At 32.2% G+C, this 22,461-nt stretch overlaps 2 protein-coding genes and 1 pseudogene across 5 annotated transcripts; 2 read left to right on the top strand and 1 right to left on the bottom strand.

Annotated features, from left to right (window-relative positions):
* Positions 1–4,717: 4,717 nt before the first annotated feature.
* On the top strand, positions 4,718–8,308 carry LOC149511633 (uncharacterized). Its single transcript, XM_089754361.1, has 7 exons — positions 4,718–4,998; positions 5,088–5,393; positions 5,497–5,580; positions 6,595–6,755; positions 6,996–7,050; positions 7,932–7,982; positions 8,275–8,308. Exons 1-7 carry the CDS (start codon positions 4,754–4,756, stop codon positions 8,306–8,308), a joined length of 936 nt encoding a protein of 311 aa, XP_089610487.1. The 5' UTR covers positions 4,718–4,753.
* Positions 8,309–10,771: 2,463 nt separating this feature from the next.
* Positions 10,772–12,050, top strand: LOC111275971 (protein SRG1-like; annotated as a pseudogene). The gene is made up of 3 exons (XR_016333843.1): positions 10,772–10,917; positions 11,124–11,448; positions 11,653–12,050. The product of XR_016333843.1 is annotated as a protein SRG1-like (transcript).
* A 723-nt stretch (positions 12,051–12,773) lies between these two features.
* On the bottom strand, positions 12,774–22,279 carry LOC111275972 (SART-1 family). Of its 3 annotated transcripts, none has more exons than XM_022861645.2 (13): positions 22,141–22,279; positions 20,655–21,496; positions 20,049–20,190; positions 19,880–19,934; positions 18,450–18,563; positions 18,258–18,354; positions 16,727–16,793; positions 16,516–16,575; positions 15,802–16,411; positions 15,056–15,438; positions 14,296–14,516; positions 13,549–13,633; positions 12,774–13,201 (listed from the first exon to the last, which is right to left on the bottom strand). In XM_022861645.2, exons 2-13 carry the CDS (start codon positions 21,464–21,466, stop codon positions 13,127–13,129), a joined length of 2,721 nt encoding a protein of 906 aa, XP_022717380.2. In that variant the 5' UTR covers positions 21,467–21,496; positions 22,141–22,279; the 3' UTR covers positions 12,774–13,126. The 3 variants fall into 3 exon arrangements, with proteins under 3 accessions (XP_022717380.2, XP_089610973.1, XP_089610974.1); XM_089754847.1 differs by having other exon boundaries at positions 12,910–13,197; positions 13,545–13,633; XM_089754848.1 differs by lacking the exons at positions 12,774–13,201; positions 13,549–13,633; positions 14,296–14,516 and adding an exon at positions 14,803–14,980.
* Between the last annotated feature and the right edge of the window lie 182 nt (positions 22,280–22,461).

Here is a 22,461-nt window from a genome sequence, read left to right as displayed (position 1 = left end):
GGTTTATAATAAAAGACACCTTTAATAATCCATGAAAATTTTTTAAGAAAAATTATTAAAGGCATTATTTTTTGCAACCACCTTCAGTTATTATTTACAAACTATGATAGGAATTATTAAAGGCATCTTTCTTGGATGTATGCCTTCAATAACAGTGTTAGAATTTGTGTGGCGATATATAGAAGGTATTTGACAGTAGAAGACGCCTTGAATAATTTTCAAAATATTTAATGAAAAAATTTTGAAGGCGTCTGTTATTAACAAACACCTTCAGTAATGGATTACTAAGTTTAAAGGTATATTGAAGGTGCCTTTTCATATAAACACCTTCCATTATCATCGTGGTATATTGAAAGCGATTTATAATAAAATACGCCTTTAAAAATTAGCAAAATTTTTTTGAAGAAAATTATTGAAGGTGTTGTTTTCTACAATCGCCTTCAGCTATTATCTACAAACTGTGATAGAAATTATTAAAGGTGTCTATCTTAAATATATGCCTTCAATAACAATGTTAAAATTTATGTGGCTGTATATATAAGGCATTTGACAGTAGAAGATACATTTAATAATTCTTAAAATATTAAAAGAATAAATTTTTAAGGCGCCTGTTATTAACAAATGCCTTCACTAATGGATTACTAAATTTAAAGGTATATTGAAGGCGCCTTTTCTAATAAACACCTTCCATTACCATCTTGGTATATTGAAGGTGGTTTATAATAAAAGATGCTTTTAAAAATCGACGAAAATTTTTTGAGAAAAAATTATTGAAGGCGTTGTTTTCTGTAACCGCCTTTAGTTATTATCTATAAACTATGATAAGAATTATTAAATGCGTCTATCTTAAATATACGTATTCAATAATAGTATTAGAATTTGTGTGGCGGTATATAGAAGGTATTTGCAGTAGAAGACGCATTTAATAATTCATAAAATATTTAGTGAGAAAATTTTGAAGGCGTCTGTTATTAACAAACGCCTTTAGTAATGGATTACTAAGTTTAAAGGTATATTGAAGGTGACTTTTCTAATAAACTCCTTCCATTACCATCGTGGTATATTGAAGGCGGTTTATACTAAAAGACACCTTTAATAATCCACAAAAATTTTTTTAGAAAAATTATTGAAGGTATTGTTTTCTGCAACCACCTTAAGTTATTATCTATAAACTATGATAAGAATTATTAAAGGCATCTTTCTTGGATGTACGCCTTCAATAAAAGTGTTAGAATTTATGTGCCGGTATATATAAGGTATTTTATAGTAGAAAACGTCTTTAATAATTCCCAAAATGTTAAAAGAATAAATTTTTTAAGACGTCTGTTATTAACAAATGTTTTCACTAATGGATTACTAAGTTTAAAGGTATATTGAATGTGCCTTTTTCTAATAAACACCTTCCATTACCATCATGGTATATTGAAGGCGATTTATAATAAAAGACGCCTTTAAAAATCGATAAAAAGTTTTTGAAAAAAATTATTGAAGGCATTGTTTTTTGCAACCGCCTTCAGTTATTATCTACAAACTGTGATAGGAATTATTAAAACGTCTATCTTAAATATACGCCTTCAATAACAGTGTTAGAATTTGTGTGACGGTATATAGAAAGCATTTGACAATAGAAGATACCTTTAATAATTCTCAAAATATTTAGTGAAAAAATTTTGAAGGCATCTATTATTAACAAATGCCTTCACTAATAGATTACTAAGTTTAAAGGTATATTGAAGGCGTCTTTTCTAATAAACGACTTTCATTACCATCATGGTATATTAAAGACGTGTCATAATAAAAGACACCTTTAATAATCGAAAAAAATTTTTTTAGAAAAATTATTGAAGGCGTTGTTTTCTGCAATCGCCTTTAGTAATTAACTACAAACTGTGATATAAATTATTAAATGTGTTTTTGTTAGATATACGCCTTCAATAATAATGTTAGAATTTCTGTGGCGATATATTCAAGGCACCTATAATATATTAAAAAATATGTATGAGGGAATTGTTGTTGGCATTTTTTGTTAGTAAATGCCTTCCATAATCCTGTCCAATAAAAATCTTCCCAAACTTAACGCATCCAATCACCAACTTCAAGCTTTATCTTCATTGTTATACTATTTCTCTTTCTAGAGCAAGTACAATTTACTTTCCCTTTCCTTCCGCTTTTAGTATTCAAGCATTATCTTTTAGAATCATATTTTGACTATTCATAACTTATTGACTTTAGCTTTCACTTCATTCGACTATTCCTTCAACTTTTGCAATTCATGATTTTCTTTTTGGTGAAAAAAAATTTCTACAAAACCTACTTTATTTCACTTTATGTCAACCCCAAGTACAAAAACTCTTGGGTACTGTCTACGTTAGTAGCATAGTTTTAACAATCATAATATCTGGTAACTGATAAATTACTTCACAATAAAGAGTTCTCATTTTATGTAAATATTGGCCTTGTTATTATCTTTTGTTTAAAATATAGTAAACTATGCAATTCTACATTTCATTTTCATATTAATTTTTTATATACATTTGGTCTGATAATGTAGTAAGTAATAAATGGATAAAAGTTAGATGCAAAAGTCAAGATTAAGTCAAGAGTACAGAGATAAAGTAAAATTTTTTTTTAATTTTGCATTTGAGAATACAAGTGAAGATAATATGATATTATGCCCATGTGTGAATGCGCTAATATCGAGTGGCAAATGCATAAAGTTGTTTATGAGCATTTAATTTATATTGGATTTCTATCGAGATATGTTAATTGATATTTTCATGGAAAGTTTGTACCTCCAAGGTCTTTCACTACAGTTTCTTCAACATTAAAGGCCTTCATCACCAACATGATCCCTTTATAGCAGATGATATTGAAAGTACATTGCGAGATACTTTTAACATTCATAACTAAAATTTTCATAATCTATCTCCCCAAAATGAAAGATTTAATCAGTCTAATTTTGAAATGCATGAATTTGGTAAACTTGGGATAAGTGTACGTGACCAATAACCTAGATGAGAAGCATCTAAGTTTTATAAGTTGCTTGAAGAGATGAATGAAGAACTTTTTGAGTGATCGAAACATTCAAGGTTATCTTTTTATGTTCATCTTTTTCACTTGAAATGCTTATGTGGATAGATGGAAAACTTTCTAACTTTATTATTACAGTTTATGAAAGAAATGTTTCCTTTTGTAAAAATCCCTGAATCTTGTAAAGAATCAAAGAAGATGATTAAGGATTTGGGTTTTGGATATGAAAAAATTCATAATTATCCCAATAATTGCATGTTGTATTAGAGGGATAAAAAAATTAAGAATCTTGTAATTTATATGGTACTTCTCGTTGGGTCGACAAAAACTTCGATGAAAGATTGAACGATGATGAGGATGAGGTATGTATAAAAAAGAAGCCTGTTAAGATTTTACGTTATTTTCATTAATACTAAGACGTCAACGACTCTACATGTCTTCCAAAACTGTAGATTCAATAAGGTGGCATCATGAGAAGTGGATGGATGATGGATCATTGAGGCATCTTACAAATTCTTTGGCATAGAAGTTATTTCATTCTAGATTTCCAGACTTTGCATTTGATCCTCGAAATGTTATGCTTGGACTGGTATTTGATGGATTCAATCCATTCCAAATGATGAGTACTTTTTATAGTACTTCGCTAGTTGTATTGATTCTTTATAATTTGTCACTATGGATTGCTATGAAGCAACAATCATTTATATTATCTATGATAATTTTTAGACAAAAAAGTTTAGGTAATGATATAAACATCTACTTATAACCTTTTATTAAAGAGGTAAAGTAATTATGAGAAAGAGTTAAGACCTATGATGCATCAAAAGTAGAGAACTTCAATATGCGTGCTATTTTATTATAAATTATCTATGATTTTTTTTGCATATGTAAATTTATCTGGTTGGAGTATAAAAGATCATTATGCTTATCCATGTTGTGCTGCACAGACATGTTCGATATGATTACGTAATGATAAGAAGTTCTATTATATGGGACATCGTCGATGGTTAGATGATAATCATCGATTTAGATTAAAAAAATATCTCTTTGATAAAACTAAAGAGTTGAAGGGATCGCCTTTACTCATTAATGGGTTTAATATCTTATCAAAGTTAAAATATATCAATTTCACATATGAAAAAAATGATTCTATTAAGAAAAAGAGTGAAGGACATCTTTGAAGGTGTTTGGCCTTGTATTACGCAACCTGGTGATAGTCATACAGAAGTTGGTGATCTTGATATTCAAAGTGATGAAGAGGATGATGAAGTAGATGACCCCAATGAGTATGAGTTGTGAAAAAAAAGAAGTATATTTTTTGAGTTGCCTTATTGAGAATTTAATTTATTACACCATAACCTTGATTTGATGCACATAGAGAAGAATGTTTATGAAAATTTTATTAGGATAATTCTTAATATGAATAGAAGATTTAAGGATAACTTAAAGAGTTGGCTTGACCTAATTGATATGGGGATTCGCCTAAACTTTCATCCGATGTTGCTTCCAATGGTAAATATTGATTGCCTACTACTTGTTTTGGGATTCTAAAGTCGAAAAAGATGTGTTTTGTAAGGTTTTGAAAAATATCAAAGTTTCGAATGGCTATGCGTCAAATATATCAAGATGTGTGAATATGAAAGAGTGAAAACTTTCTTCATTGAAGTCACATGATTATCACATTTTGATGCAAGACTTACTTTCAATTGCTTTATGTTGATCAATGTCAAAACAAGTGATTTATGTGGTAATTGAATTGAGTAACATATTTAAATCTCTATGTCAAAAATGTATGAATGTGGAAAAGCTTGACAAAGTTCAAGATCGAGCTGTAATTACTTTATGCCAGTTAGAAAAGATCTTCTTTCTAAACTTTTTCACTATTATAATGCATTTGGTTATCCATCTTCCATATGAAGCAATGGTCAGAGGGCAGATTTATTATCGATGGATGTATCCTATTGAAAGGTATTATTTGTTAATAGATTGATTATGTTTTTATTGATTATCAAGCCAATTTATTTAAAATAACATATGACTAATGTTTTATGCTATAGGTTTTTGGGGAGGTTAAAGTCTTATTGTCGCAACAAACGTTATCCGAAAGCTTTTATTGTTGAAGGATATTTAGCAGAAGAATGTACGACATTTTGTTCTAGTTATTTGAAAGATGTTGAAATAAGATTTAATAGACCTTTAAAAAATGTTGGTATACAGCATACAGACTCGACCTACAATTATATTTTTCAAAGTTTTGGACAACCCATAGGCAAAGCTAAATTGGTGGAGTTAGATGATAAATCTTGGGCACAAGCACATCGATATTTTCTTATTCATCATGACTCAATTGAATCGTTTCGCATGTAAGTTGTTTAGCAAGAAAATTATTCATTACATTAGGCATAATTTATTATGTTTTTTTTTTTAGTGTTAATACTTTATCATGATGCTTTATAGTGAGTATAGAAATAATTTGAGAGATCATGCACGTTATCGACAATCAAACGCTCGAGAGGTTGATAAGTTGTTCACTGAAAACTTTCATGAATGGTTAGGAGCAACTGTAAGTAATGCCATACTTTCCATTATTTTTTATCTACATAGAATGCTTACGGTGATTATAACATTAATAACATATATATATTTATTTCACTTTTATAGGTTTGGAGTGGAAGGCTTGTTAGTGAAGAGGTGAAGTGTCTTTTATACGGTTCGAACCGAATTGTGAAACAATACAAAGGTTTTATCATCAATGAATTTAGATTTCATACAAAATCCCATGAGAGATTTAGAAGTACACAAAATTCATGAGTTGTTGTGACTTTATCAACCACTAGCTATGCTAGTGTTAGGGACACAAACCCTTTAGAGGGAAATGTTGACTATTATGGCATGATTAATGACATCATTGAGTTGAATTATTATGGCAAGTGGAAAGTTATCTTATTTTAGTGTGATTGGGCAGATGTGAATAGTACGATGGGTCTTAAGAAAGATCAGTACAGATTTACACTTGTGAATTTTTTTCAATTAGTTCACATTGGACAACAACTCATCGATGAACCTTATGTATTTTCATCTCAAGTCAAACAAGTATTTTATTCTTAATATCTGAAAGAATTAGGTTAGTTTGTTGTTCTGTGAAACACACCTAGAGACTTATTTGATATGAGGTTAGATACCAAAGATGATGTTGAACATGAAACTGAATGTTATGCTTTTGCTGAACAAAACTTGGATGAGAATATCTCCAGTACCTATGCTCAGTGGGTTCATGAAAATGTTACTGAAGACATTTACGAACCATGATTCCATGCACTTATAATTCGAGTGTTTAAGACATAATGTAGTAAATAATAGTATGTAAATAATGTCACATTCGCTATTGTATAATTATTATCTTCTAAATCATACATTATATTTTGATTTAATTAAATTGAAATGTTTTTTATATATCGTAGGTTTTGATTTCTTCAATTGTTTATGTCTTTATATATCTTCTGAACTAACATTGTTTCTATATTCACTTTTATGATGTAGGTAAGCTACAATACGGAGAAGTAGGTTGAAAGGAAAAAATATTATAGATATTAGTTCAGAACCGTCTGCGGCACCTGTAGATATTGGTTATGGACTGAATCTTTTAGAGGTAAATGAACATACTGTCGAATCTAACTCCGTCACTTCTAACCCTTCAACTGATATTGGATTTAGCAATACGGGAGGTTTAGGTTTAGATAGTACCCCATCAATTGATTATGCTTTAAATTTGAATGCATGTATGATATACTCCAATTTTATAATTCGAGTATAATGATAAAAGTATTGTGATTTTACTTGGTATATTTTATATTTGTTGCAATTGATAATAATGGTCAACGAAGGACCAGAGGCCGGACAACTTTGAAGGAATTGTTTGCACTACCTCCTAACAAGCGTATTGTAGTGTCTGCAAACTCTAATAGGCAACCAATTGGTGAAGATGCTCAACTATTACTGGATTTCTAGACATGCTAGCCCGTAATGGAATGAAATTGCCTATTCATTATGAAACATAGCATAATATTTCAGAAGAAGTTAAGGTCGATACGTTAAAATTTATTGAGGTATTAGTATAATTAATTATATATATTCAAAATTTTTATTTTACATTTTGTTTACTTATTGAAACTTTTTTTATTGTATTATTACAGTCAAGATTTGTACTTTAAATACCAATTTCATTTGTGCTTAAGTCATTAGGAAAGAAATGGAAAGATTATAAGCATAGTTTGAAGAATAAGTATTTCGATTGAAATACTACTGTACAGGCAATGATGCAAAATCTATCCCGTAATGTGATTAGGTGGCAATATGAATAACTAGTTAGATTTTGGTTCTCAAGAAAATGAGAGATACTAGTTTATAACTTTGTATAATATAACTAAATGATGAAAGTGTTTGATGGTTTCAATTGGTAATATTTATATTTCTATCATATACGTAATTATTTTTTATAACAGAAAAGAGAGTAGATTGGGATTAGTAGCAGAAAACAACATAAATATAGTCACACAAGTGGATCAAAAAGTTTTGCAATAAAAACAAAAAGAAATCATAAGTTTATGATAATTAACTTATTCCAATGAATGAACTTTTTCTGCCGTTAAAAGGTAAATATGAAAATTAACATTTATTGTTATGTTTTAATAGATTTGATTGTTTCAATACATGATATTAAACTTATCGAAAGTTTTAAACTTAGTTACATAGATGATATATATAGAAAGTTACTGTTTACGTATATTTACTCCTTTATTATCTGGTTGTTGTTATTGTTGTATTTTAACACTTTTGATAGCTTCAATACTTGATATTAAGCTTGTCCGATTGATTGAACTTGGTTTCTATGCTTGATATAGGAGAAACAGTTATCAGTTATGTCTGTTTGAGAATATTTTTGCATATAAAAGGTAAATATACAAATAAATTTTGGATGCCTTTCAACATATTGAATGGCTTCAATCATTCATATTAAACCGAAAAAAAATAATTGAATTTGGTTTTCATGATCGATATGTGTGAAAGCCCAAAATGCTTTTATTCTTTGCATATATTTAAAACTATTATGTTATTACAGGGTCAAAATATAAATAAAGGAGATTAAAGTTATTCAAAATTTTAATACTTGGTTGACAGGATTGATATGTATAAATAAGTTACGGTTGATATGTATCTTATCAAATAACATATATTTTTGTATAGGAGAATGAGATGGACGATACAATTGGACGTGTGAAACTTTTTCGCGTAACACAAAAAAAAAAAGACGGCTCTTACATGAATAACGAAACACAAGAAATTATAGTAATTTGTATCATCTATTTTAACATAAAGTAAAAATTAACTCTTTTTAACATATAATCAATTAATCATTAAACTTGATTGTTGGATATGACAAATTCACAAGAGAAAGCGAAAGAGAAAATGGCTACTGAGATTGAAGTAATATCTGAAGGTTCTCTCAACATGCAAGAAATGAAAAATCGGATATTCACAGAAGTTGTTAGAAAAGAAAGGCATGGACGGGTCCGAGGCTTTGGATTGGGTCCAACACCATCTGCCTACTATGGATATAACTCTTCGTAATTTATACTCTCAGCAAGTCAGTTTTCGCGAGACATTTCAATATTGAAAGGGGATTTACAAACTATGCAATAATGTTTTCAGCAAATAGAAGAAGAAAGAGAACAGAAGTGTGCCAAAATTGAAGAAGAACGTGCTAGAATGGAGGTAGAGCGTGTAAAATTTCAACAGTTGCATGATTATTCGATCATCTTATGAATTTTGTGCAACAACAATTTCTAGGAAATGATCTTGATGCTTCATCAACTCAGGTATTATATTTAGTAAATATTAAAATTTCTAAATAAAAAATAAGCATACAATGAAATGTTAAAAATTGTATGGTATTATTCAGTAGGTTATTGAGCAAGTTAGTTACCAAGGTGAAAAATTTTCTTCATCAATTGGCAGCCAGGAAAATGTATATAGTCATCCATTTCATACATTTTAATTTTTTATTTGGTTATTGTTTTTATCATATTTGAATGTTATTATACTAATTATTAAACTTTGTATTAATTAGATGTATATTTAAACGTGAATGAAGTTAATATTAATTATAGTTTCTGAATTTAAGCTCTTTATTGAAAATAAAATTTATTATAAGAAACTAAAAAAAAAAACATTTTTATGCGGCGTTTGCATTGGGCAATACCGTTAAATGAATAATTTAGTGGTGTTTGTAGCATAAAACGCCACTATAAGTAGCGGTGCTATTTTCAGCAAACGTCGCTAGTTAGGTGACATTTTTTATAGAAACATCACTAAAGTAACGGCATTTTTCTCATAACAATGCAACTGAATTAGCGGCGCCCAAAAGATACAAATGCCATAAATATTGAGGCGTTTTTAGATTTAAACGCTTCTAAAGTAGTGACATTTTTGTTACAAATGCTGTCAATGCAACTACGTTTTTCTCATAAAAATGTCACTAAAATAATGGCGACTAAAAGATACAAACGCCGTTAATATTAAGCTATTTTCAAATTCAAATGCCTATAAAGTAGCGGCATCTCAAAGATATAAATGCCACTAAAATGGCAGTGCTTCTGATATAAATGCTACTAATATTGAGGCATTTTTTCGAAAATGCTGCTATTTACCCGACGTGTGTATAGACGGCACTCTGCGTGATATTTTTTCGCAAATGGCCAACCTTATAATGGCATTAATAAACGCTGCTAAACGATTAAAAAAAATGCTGCTAAAAATCAAAATCCCTGTAGTGAAATTATCACATTTATTGAAAATTAAAATTTTTAAATTTCCCAAACAAAATTAACTTGATGATACATATATCTTAAAATAATAAAAAAAATAAGTAAAATAATAGGACTATGATATTTTTTAATTTCGTTTGTGACGTTAAATAATTTCACTATCATTATTTAAAAATAAATTCATATATATACCTTTCGACTATTTATCTTATAATAAGTGTATGTATCTCTTTAATTACTTAAAAAAACTTAAATATTCTTATTTTTGTTCAAAATATTATATTTAATAAAAAAATTTTCATTCACATAAATTATTTTAATTCAAAATTGTGCTTGATATTTTTATCATGCTAGGTAGTATTGATAGAGTGTAAGTTAAATGGAATTTGTATGATTCATTTGTTTGTGACATTGTACTAACAATTTGTGGTAATACTAATATGGTTTAAATATTAAAAAAAAATCCATAAACTAAAATAAAAAAAAATCATCTAACCCCCTATCATTTTAAGTATAATTAATTAAATTTTTAAATATTTATTTTTATTCAATTGAGCTCTTAAACGTTTATTTTTATTCAAATAAAACTTTCATTAGAAGAAAATAGATGTTGATAATTAATTAGTAAAAATTTAGTTGATGAAAATAAATATTTGAAGATCTAATTAATTGCATTAAAACAATAAGAGCTTATTAATGAAAAGAAATTGAGTAGAGAGATAGGAAAAAGGGCAAGAAAAGAAACAGTAGATCATTCTTTTGATGTACTTCAAAGTTTTTTTTTTTTTTAATTTAGGTTTAGAAACTTACTTTGTATAGTTGCTAAATCATGGAGTGTGCTCTTCTCTAGTGGAGAAAATAAAGACAAAAATTGAAGACTTCTTCAACCTCCCAACAGAGGATAAGAAACGGTTTGAAAATATCAAGAAGTAGAAGGATTTGGCCAATCCAATGTTTTATCAGAGGAGCACAAGCTTGATTGGAGTGATATCTTCTTCATGACCAGCCTCCCTGTCCATTTCAGAAAACCCCATTTATTCCCCAATCTCCCTCTTCCTTTAAGGTCCTCTCCAATTCTCTCTCTTCTTTTTAACACTCATTTGATACGCAAAAAAAAAAAAAAAAAGGGAAAAGAAGGGAAAAAAAAAATTAATCGAATAGTCGAGCTACATAACAATACGAGCTATTTTATAACTCAATGATCAGATTAAAACTTTTTCTACATGAAAATGGGGACACTTGATTTTTTTTTTTTAATTTTGAATGTAGGGATACATTGGATTCTTACTCTTTGGAATTGAAAACTCTAGCCATGACTCTATTGACAAAGATGGCAAAAGCACTTAACATGAAAGTTGAAGAAATGAATGGCTTCTTTGAAGGAGGAGTGCAGTCATTTAGGATGAACTATTACCCTGCATGTCCTCAACCACAGCAAGCCATTGGCCTTAGAGCTCATTCTGATGCTTTTGGTCTAACTATCTTGCTTCAGCTTAATGAAGTTGAAGGTCTCCAGATCAAGAAAGATGGGAAGTGGACACCGGTTAAGCCCCTTCCCAATGCCTTTATTGTCAATGTTGGAGACATTTTAGAGGTAATAATCATTCATCAATTCACTTTGGAGAAGCATAAGTCTGATTTGTTAAAGCATTAAGAAACATTTTCCAAGGATATCAGCATAATTTTTTTTCTTATATCGGTTACGGAAGATTCAAACTACACTCTTTGAAGCTAAATGCTCGGATACATTTATTACTTAATCACATGCTTCATTTTAAAATTATCATATTGTGGGTAGATGGTGACAAATGGAGCTTAACGGAGCAACGAACATCGTGCAACAGTGAACTCTGAAAGACAGAGACTCTCAATTGCTACATTCTGCAGGCCCAGATATGATGGTGAAGTAGGTCCAGCACCAAGCTTGATTTCACTACAAAAACCAGCATTGTTTAAAACATTAAAGGGTTGAAGAAAACTTCAAGGGCTTATTTGTTCGTGAGCTATATGGGAAATCTTACCTTGATACTATGAGTATAGCATCGTCAAAGCCACAAATCAATTGACTCAATTGGTAATAAATGTGGATTGAGAACTAAACATTCATGGTCTTTCTTTTATGATGAACATCAGCAAGAAACAAATGCATTTAGCTAAATTCCCGTTTGTATTCAACAGCATTTTTAATAATAATACTAAAAAAAAAGAAATTACACGTTGATTCCACCTACAAATAGGTTTTATGGAAATATAAACAAAGAGCTTGTGATTAAGCAGTAGCAACACATGCAATCCCTTATAGCATAGCTTGAAATAAAAGCATATTTCAAGGATTGCATATAAAAAAAATGAAAAAAAGAAAAAAATTGTAAAGCTAATGCTTGAATTGCCAAGCAATTGGGCAGAAAATGAATTTAGCAAACATATATCAAAAGGAGGTAAGGAAATTTAGCTTAAAGGAGTGGCTAGTGCAATTCGTACGTATCCTGCCATGTTTTAAAATACTAAAAAAGTGCTGTGAGGAGTTGAATGCTGCAATGGCCAAATTTTAGCGGGAAGTGGGTGGTAGGGGTCGGTAAGAGAGAAAATGAAAACAGGATTCAATTGGGAAACTTGGTCAGTCTTGCTTCTGCTACGTGGGGGAATGAGGATCAAGGCTCATCTCCCCCATATCACGTCTGAGCCTACGCAGTTTGTAATGCATTTGCAGATGATCCTAGCAAAGAGAAGCATCATTTTTCATGGGTTTCATCCATATCATGAATGGTGGATTCAACTTTCAAGGATCATAGTATAGGTAAACCAATAATTTTGTTTTACTCAGCAACTTAATCGTATAATTCCTTATAATACTGTATAGGAATATAGGATTCTATGCTTCAGCTTCTGTTTACTAGTATACTGTACTCACAAACGCTATTCTCTAATGCAAATATTTTCCCTTGCAGATTTTAAACTGTTTGTAACAATGAATATAAAGTGAAGATAACAAGCATCTCAAGCTGAACGACGCTTTATTTTATGACTCCAGCTGACAAACATTCTGCCAAAAATATAAAATGAGGAAAAAAAAATACCATTATCATGTATTTTGAAACTACGAGACTTATTTGCAGCAAGCTCCACAAGACAACGATGGTCATCGCCTCAAGAATGGGCAAAATCAGTCTCTACGTATGAAAATTGCACCATCACGGTAATTAATATCCCAACATAACTTCTTACCAGCATTCATGCCAGCTTAAAATATCATTAAAAAAAAAATCCAAATTTCAAGTTTTGGGCTTCTTCGGTGTGCTTGAATTCCCTGGCTCAGCCTTGCGCTTGATTCCCAAGAAATGCTCTACCTGTTGGAATGATAAAAAAAAAAAATGATAAACAAACTTAATATCTTCTGCTAGTATGTTAAAGTAGTGTTATGTTTTTTTTCAACTTAAAAAATCATAAAAATAGAAGTTTAATTTTTTGAGGCACCAATAAAAACTTAATATTGAATTTGGGAATCATCCCAATTAATAAAGACTTTCACATCATAATTGGCAACAATGTCACATTTTAATAAATAAATAACCAGAACGTCAGGAAGTTCTTCCCATTTGCTTGAATTCTAAGCATCTGAGCAAAGAAAAAGATTCTACGGTTTTTAGTATCTTGTAATGCTGACAATCTATGTACAAGTTAAGAATCAACTTGCCTTTCTATCGCCAAGCATAGGTGTCAACCCTCCTGGAAAATCCTTCTCAACAGTGGCAAAGCCACTTGTAGGATCACTTGTTTGTCTGGAAAATAATTACACGTGAAAGAAATGAGGAAAAATTGCAATCCATTCAAATGTAATAAACAAACAATTAAATTAATAAGTGATCAAAATTATATGCAATAGCAAGCCATATCAACAGCAGAAATGGTAGCTCAAGCTTCATTTAACCACAAGGACAAGTCCAAGTAAATGCACATCAGACTAATAGCCACAAGGTCGCAAAACCCAAATCAGAGAAATGTTACCAAAGGAGAGGACCGAGTTGATTTCAAGTACCAAGATTGTAAAACATCCATTCAGAAAATAAAAATTGAAGATCCTATCATATTGAATTTACTGTTTGACTCTACATACAAGTAGAAATGGCAACAGAGACTGAACTGCACATCATCAGATAAAAACCAACATAACTCTAAATACTGCCCCACTGCCCCACTGCACAGACACCATAAAAAATACTGCCTAATATAACACAAATGAAGCTTTGACTATCTCCATCCAAAAGGCGGAGGTTAAGAAAACGAGAGACTTCGCCGCGGGGGAGGGGGTGGGGATGTTGTTCTGTAGCTACAGGTAGTAGCTGATATGAAACATGAATTTGCTTCACTTCTTGAACTAAAATCTTAGTTTAAACTCAGCCAGCAGAGATCACAAATTGACCTAAGAAAAAAAAAAACATACCCTGGTTTGACATGACCACTAAGGACAAGGTAGGGTGTTTTCAGCTGAGCTTGAGCTTCCCTCATCCTCTCCACTGAAAGTGAAGGTGTATCTGAATTTTTCATTTGCTTTAGCTTCAATTCTTCCTGATATTGCTTCATCCGTTTCTCTTGCTTCATTTTGCCTGGCCCCTTACCATGAAATTTATGAGAAATTATCCGGAAGGCTTCCTTGGGAGTCATCTGCAGAAGATGAAAGTCATATTTTGCAAGCTAAAATGCAAATATAACAACACATACATTTTTATTGAATATATTGACATTGGACTAGTTCTAGATCACAAATTTGATATAAAAAACAGTACATTTCAGCAGGGTCATTAGCTTAAAACATTTCTAATCCTTGACACATTTAGGTTTCTTTGTTATTTTACATTATTCACCAAGCCAAATTGAAAAAAAATATATATCAAAAAACTAATTATTGGTCTATTTTGCACGGGAAGTTTCTGTCAATAAATAACACTGGGAGATTCAAATTGTCTGTCTAAAACAGGAACCATGTTTAGCAAGAAATGTGGTCTCAGCATATTTGGTTAAAGTCATGAGTATGCAAGACAGAAGATCTAGCCTGTGATCTTCATTGTTCCCAATCAATGAGAGGCCCCACCTTTCCATGCATAACACAGAATGCTAAACCAAACCATCCGCACAACATATAACAGAACCACAATCACATGACACAGACTAAAGAATACAATGGATCAGATTGAAGTACTTACAATTCGACCAAATTCATCTGTCCTCTCAATACGAATATCTTTAAATCTATCACTTTGACGATCATCATCTACAATGCCAATAAGTTTGCTCTTTTTCTTGTCCATGTTCCGGCCACCCCAGTCAATACCTTCCTTAAGCGTTCCTCGATCTTTAAGCAGCTTCAGTGCACCCGATAATCCTTTACCAACTGCAACTTCATGAATGGTTTCATCTGGAACAATCTCATCCTTGTCCTCATTAGCAGGCTTTTCATCTGCACTAGTATCAACAACTTCTGTCCATCCACCCACCTCATTTTCTCCATTTTCCCTATCTAGTTCAGAGGCTCCCGGCACTTCATCCTCATCCATGAAAACATCTTCACTGTCAGGCTTATGGGCTTCTGAAGACCAAAGCAACAGTAAATGTTATTATTTACCAGGAACACAAACATCAGATTCATTTTTTTATTATTGAAAGAAAAAGAAGTCAACTAGGCTGGTGTGATAGAGGCATGTGCGGGAAAATGGAAAAAAGAGGGAGATATTCAAAAATAAGATCAAAATTAAGAGAAAAAAATGCATATTACTGGTAGAAAATCTAGAACCTAAAACATTCCATGCACCTACCCAGAGCAGGAATCTGTGAAGCCACATGATAATCCAGATTTTTTACAGATGATTACAGTAGCTGGCAGCAGACAAAAAAACAAGTAGCGATGCTTTAAACAAGATTATAGTAGCATAGATTTCGAAAGAAACCAAACCTTCCTCAAGCTGAAGACCCCATACAAACTCCTCCATCTCTGTGATTACAACTTTGTTTTCTTGTGCCTCTCCAGTTGAGATATTTTGATCATCTGCAGTTTGACTGCTAGCAGTTGTGGTAGCAAGGAGCGCAACAGCTTGAGGACCTGATTTTTCTTGCTTTTTAAGAGCTAATTTCCTTGCTCTTTCAAGGGATTTATAAAGATCCTCTTCATCATCAGCAAACACTTGATTTTCATCTTCCTCAGGTTTGACAATAAGAGTTTGTTCAAGCCGCAGTGATTTAGATGCCTCATCTGCTTTGGCATATGCTGCTTGGTATGCATTACTTCTCTTTTCAGCCTCAGATCTGGCCTCCTCCTCTCTAATTGCTTGTCTTCTAGCATCATTTCTAGAACCAAGATCTCCAGCACCCAGCCCTGCAGAGATAGCTTCTGCTTCAAGGGCATCTATATCCAACTTCTCTTTCTTCCGCAAAGCTTTCTTCTTTTTGGGCTTTTTAAATCGAAGCATTTCCTCTTGGGTATAATAATCTGATGAAATCTTCCCAGCATTGTTAAGATCTTCAACACGGTTATTCGTAGGACCGCCTTGTAACCTTTTCCGGAGCTGCCAAGTTAGAGAAAAGAAAATAAGGAGGGAACATCATTAGCAGGAAAATGTTAAAATATGTTTGTAATAACAACTCAAAAAGGCTATTAAAAACACATTACCTCCTCTAATTTCTTTTCTGCTTCAACAGTAAAGTGCCCCCTTTCATCCAGAGTTACCCCCTGAAAATAAACATTAAGTGCAAACAGCCACCATTACCAAATGCCACTTTTCTTCCAACAAAATACAAGGAAATTTTGAAAGAAAAGATTTTAATGGAAATTCAGAAAGGAAAAGAAAGATTAAGGATGACGATATCGCTTATAAACTAACCTCATCCACAAGAGGATCATCATATTGTGGCAGTATTTTTTTCTCTGAACCAGGCTCATCATTGAACCTAAATCAGCAGAATCCATATTAAAAGTAAATACTAAATTTGCTAATAAGTAAATTATACTAAAAAAAGGGTACACTGTAACATAAGGTTAAATAACCAGACTAGGATCTAAACTTCGATGGAAAAAGTCAATGAAAGACTTGACCAATTATTTTGTTTAATCTAGGATTTCACATATTTGATTTTACTAAATTGAGGTAAAATGATTAAAGAATCCTTTATATACATTAGATCCAGCCACGTCGCTAGAAAAGGACAAGTGGAACTAGATTTAAAAGACAAATTAAGTAAAGGTTATCATTTTTTTTTCATTTGTTCTTTCTTCTTTTTCTTTTTTCTCCATTTTTCTTGACCAGCTTATCCCTCTTTTTGTCTCCAGCATCCACTGCCCACCATCAATTTACTGTAGCGTCAAGCTTTCCATCAGCAGTCATGCCCACCCCTTTTTTTCTCTTTTTCTTTGTTCTTCCTCTCTTCTTCCTCCCCCATTCTCACTCTCAGCCTATTCACCTCAGAAAAACAATTTTAGATTCCACAAAACAAATGCCTCTGTTAGGCTAGAGAGAGAATGCAAGAAAATTTGCAAACCTAAATAAAGAAAACTCACTACAACTAACATCACCTAAATCCATAGCTTTATACCTGTATATGCAAAACTCATAACCCCAAATCCACCCAAGAGGCCCAAGAACCACCAAATTTCAACCATTATCACAATTTCAAACCCAAATTATGACAAATTAAACTATAAAAAGCATTTGTTAAAGTTCTTATTTCCAAGGAGTTTGGGATACAGAATTAGTATCAAACAATTTTCCAAGTATTATTACTTTTGCAAATGTGTAAAGCAATCCACCTTGTGTGAATCCTAAAGAACCCTAGTATGAACCTTATGGATTTCTTCTTCTCTATTCAATTTTCTGCTGTGATCACTGAGAATTAAGATTCAAAACATGGCCAGAAACCATACATACTTCTCTTAATTTCAACTACTGCTACCTCAATCACCCAACCAGATTCAATCCTCAACCCTAAATTAGTGTTCACCATACAAGAAAAAAAGAGCTTCTAAGTAGTCTTCTAAAACCCAATTTCTCCAACCCAATCTTATTCCAATACCAAAACTAACAAAAAGTTTAAATGGCCCCATTTCCCATCCTTTTGAGCTAATGCTAAAATTTGTCTCGAATCCTTAGTTTCTTGTTCCATGCAAGATTTTACAAATTTCTTGCTGATGTGATACAACCCCTATTTCCTGTTCAACATCAATTAGTAAGATGGATTGAAATAACTGCTGTTTCTCAAATTGTATGGCATTAACTGTTTGGTAAAGAAAAGGAAAATCACTCATGTAGCCAACCCACAGTAGTTTGAGATTAAGTATAAATTTGCTAAAATTAAGCAGATGCACATTCATCAACAGATACGCACACAAATTAACACATTATAGAAACAGATTCTTACTTGTCATCATAAACTCCGGTTTTCTTCTTTGCAGCCTTGTAAGCCTCATCCCGCCGCTTCTGCTCTCCAATTTCAATATTTTCGAGCATATCAACATCTGTCGGATCATACCAGAAAGCTCTGTTACACAAAAATCTACGTCACCTCACAAACATAGCCAAAACATATAGAAGTAGCACCCAACACTTGTACCTTCATTAATGTCACCATTAGAAAGTATACTCTGATCTTTGAGTGTCAAAACAACTGCTCCACCATCCATCACTTTGTCAAGGCCATGAAGAACTTTAACCCCTGCTAGATCATCTGTTTAACAGATTGTCAATACAAAAATGAAACAATCAGATCAGATGCTGGGATACAAGTATAAAAAAAAAGTCATGACAGTTAAAATGAAAAATTGGCTCCTATGGAGGACAATGAACAATACCCTAAAATATTACGGCCATAAGAACAGCATTTGGCCTTCCAATCAGGAATCATGTTACAGATTGTGGAGAAATGGTATATAAACAACAATAAAGAAATGTACATCTATCCAGAACAATAACCAATATCCTAAATTATCAGCTTTATTTATAATTCAGTTGTTCACATATTTAGTCTCAGCATTTGGTTTGGAAATCACAAAAAGGACAAAAATGGATGAATAGGGCACTAACAGTATGCTGCTCTACTTTTCTATTCAATATCAGATGACTACTTTAAATCTCTTTTACATGGTCTCGGTACTTTAGGGTCCCATACCCATGTCAACACGACACAATATGGGTATCAACACGAGATCAGTGTCTGACTCACCTCTACAAATATGGACTCAACTTCATCGAAAATTGCATAAAGGCCTTCAAGAACAGAGCAGAAGAAAGAAGGGGTTGATGGAGGGAGATGCTAGGCTAATCCTTGTAGTTGTGCATTGCTGTCGATGCCAATTGGGGTTCTTAGCTTTTGCAACTTGACAGCTTAGGGCAAAAAAATGACAAATGGAAACTTTCCGTCTTTTAGACAAAGAAAGAGAACGAAGAGATAGAAGGATTGCAGCTATAAAAGAGAAGAGGTGGAAACTGGAATTTCCGGATTAAGTTTTTTTGTATTGTAGATTGGGCTTCAAAATCTTCAGCCCCACAATCCCATTACCTTAACAAAGCAATTAACCTTAACCTGGTTCGGAAAAAACAAAAGGGTTGTATCTTAGGCCTTTTCATATCTTCAGCTCTTGCTCGATTATAAAAAGTCGGACTTCAATTTGTGGCGATTAAGGTTATGAAAACAAAAATATTTAACTATTTAAAATTAATTTAAGAAAAAATGAACTTAAGTATTTAAAGATATCTACTGAAAGTTATTTTTATTGGTCTTTTGGTGAGAGGAAATTTTATTTACATAAGAAATAATATTAATAAATATTTTCTTGACATTTTTAATTAACGTATCCATTACCCATATCCCATTTTTGGACCTTTTTTTACCCGACTCCATGAGTCCAAAACTTTGAGCAAATGATGAGTCTAACCCTTGGATACATACCCATATCGGATACCCACACTGAGTCCATGTAACATAGCCTTAAATAAATAATTGTTATTACAAAGAGAAAAAGTCTTAAAGGAAAGAAAACATACGAGTAGTGTGATTATTAGCCTCCTCATCTTCATTTTCCTCCTGAATGAAATTATCCTGAGAAATTTATTCCATAGCATTAATTATTACTACCAATAATATCACTTGCAAATAAATGAAATTGTGAGAAGAAATCAAGTATTGTAGAAAAGAAAGAACAAAGAAATATACCTGCTCCTCAAAAATCTTTGAAAGCTGCAAGGCTTTCTCCTTTCCAGCATTCCTTTTCTCCTCAAGCTTACGACTTCTACCAACCCATGCTGAAACCTCTGAAACAGCTTCAGATTTCTTCTTCAATCTTTCTTCTTTCATTCTGAGCAGATAAATAGAAGGCACAGGCAAAGATAAATACTTGCACTAGGTTAAGCATTGTAATGAAGAAAAAGCATTTATAATTCAACACATTTATAACTCAACTATTTTTTAAAAATCCAGTTATTAATGCAAATACACCAAGATATACTATCAGATCAAAGACCAAATATGTCATCAAATTCAGAAATAAAGCCTGAGTTATTAATTAGTGAAGCCTTTTGGCGATCACCAAATATTTAAATATTTAAGTATCATATTCATTCTTTATAAAACTGAAGTTCATAGTTACTGATTAAATTTAATTTTTTTATTGAGTAAAATATTTTATTTAGCATTATACCTTTCCAAGTTTTTGTTTTACGTAACAAGTCTACCATAAACACTTTATAAAAAGATGGAATGAAGCAGTAAGAACTTGTCTAATATAGACAATTCAAGGTGAATTGTAACTAAATGACTCACCTCATAATGCGCTCCTTAAGCTCTGATGAAGATGCCTGCAGTACACCTGCATTGCTTCCAGCACTCAATTCAGCTTCATCCTTTTCCCTATGCTCTTCATAGTCTAATGCAACCTCTCCATCACTGCTTCCTTCATAATCTTCGTCACGGTTTATCTTCACTGTATTATCCCTATCTCTTGATCTCTCCTTCTCTAGGTCTGCCTCTCTATTTTTATGTTTACTTCTCTCCTTTCCCTTCTCTCTATCCCTATCCTTGTCACCTTCCCTCTTGTTCTCTCGATCCTTAAGTTTCTCTCTCTCCTTTTCCCATTCCTTTGCCTTGTCTCCTTCCTTTTCCTTTTCTCTATCCCTATCTCTACCTTTATCCTTTCCCCTCTCCTTTTCAGACACTCTGTCCCTTTCCTTGTCCTTTTCCTTTCCTCGATCCCTTCGATCCTTCTCTCTCTCGCGCTCATGTTCTTTTTCTCTATACTTATCCCTGTCATAATCTTTTTCTTTTTCCCTTACCTTACTATCTCTACTTCTGTCCTTCCCATGCTCATCTCTATCATCCTTCCTCCTATCCCTGGTCGACACTCTATCCTTTTCCAAAGACTCTTTCTCCCTTTCTTTCAAGACCTCATCGCTGCTTCTCTTAGAACGGTCCCGTTCTCTATCCCTACTTCTGTGATCCTTTTCTTCTTCTCGGCTGCTCTTCTTCTTGTCCTTACTTTGATGCTTGTCATTTTGCTCTAATTCATCAATGTAAGCTCCTCCATCCCAGCGTTCTCTGGAAGCATCATCTTCCCTATCATACCTATCCTTCTCCATTGCAAATAACAGAAACACTCAAAAACTTATCTGCAAGGAAACCATGAATAACTATCAGCATAAAATGGCATGTGATTCATTCCATATAGTGACACAAAACATAACTTAGATGCACAACCTTGAATCATACTAAGGTTGAGGAAACACTAGATATTAATCAAATTGAAACAAAAATAAAACCAAATCAAACAAGGCTCTATTTGGTTATCGCTTTTGCTATTCACTTTTTGCTACCTCAAAATTTACAAAAAGCAAAGAGTAGAGTTTGGAAATCCAAAACTATACGTAAATTCAAAGTAAACAAAAATTGAGTAAAAATGCAATGCAATTTTTCTATATAAAATTAGAATCGTGTACTTTTTTTTAATTCTTCAAAGCCTACTCTTTGCTAACATCAAAACGCGCTCTTTTTCTTTTTTACTTAGTAAAAAATAAAAACCAAGCAGGACCTAAATTAGTGTTCTGAATCTAAAAAAGTTTTCGATTTGAAAAAATACTTCAAATTATAATTTTTTTTGTTCTTGTTTGGATTAAAGTATGTCAATTACAATAAGCTTCTTTAACAAATTCAAACCCAACTGGCCAAAAACATAAAAATTAAATTCCATAAACCCATAATTTCTTGCTTAACAAAGAGGGGAAAAGAAAATAAAAATAAGGCAGATGTTTGCTACCGGAATCTCAAAGGAATGCCAAGAAGACGGCGGCAGTAGCGGCGGCCGGAGATGGAATTTTAGGTGACGAAGTTGAGAGAGTAAAACTTGTTTCGCACAAAGGAAAAGGGGATTCTTCGCAAAATTCTGCCTCTGTTTTGGAGAAGAAAATGTTTTGGTGGGTCGGGTGGATATATTTGGATCATGGGTTAGAGATTGTATAGGTTGGGCTTTTGGAGTTTGTGATAGTTACTTTTTGTGCTTTAACTTGGTTTGGTTATGGGCCAGGGCTCAAATTGGAGAATTGTAAAGAAAGAGCTATAAATTTGGCTATTTGCATGG

The sequence above is a fragment of the Durio zibethinus genome, chromosome 25 (assembly GCF_047325235.1).
Source record: "Durio zibethinus cultivar Kanyao isolate XHJ-2024 chromosome 25, ASM4732523v1, whole genome shotgun sequence".
Lineage (NCBI taxonomy): Eukaryota > Viridiplantae > Streptophyta > Magnoliopsida > Malvales > Malvaceae > Durio > Durio zibethinus.
This window is presented reverse-complemented; position numbering and strand designations above follow the sequence as displayed.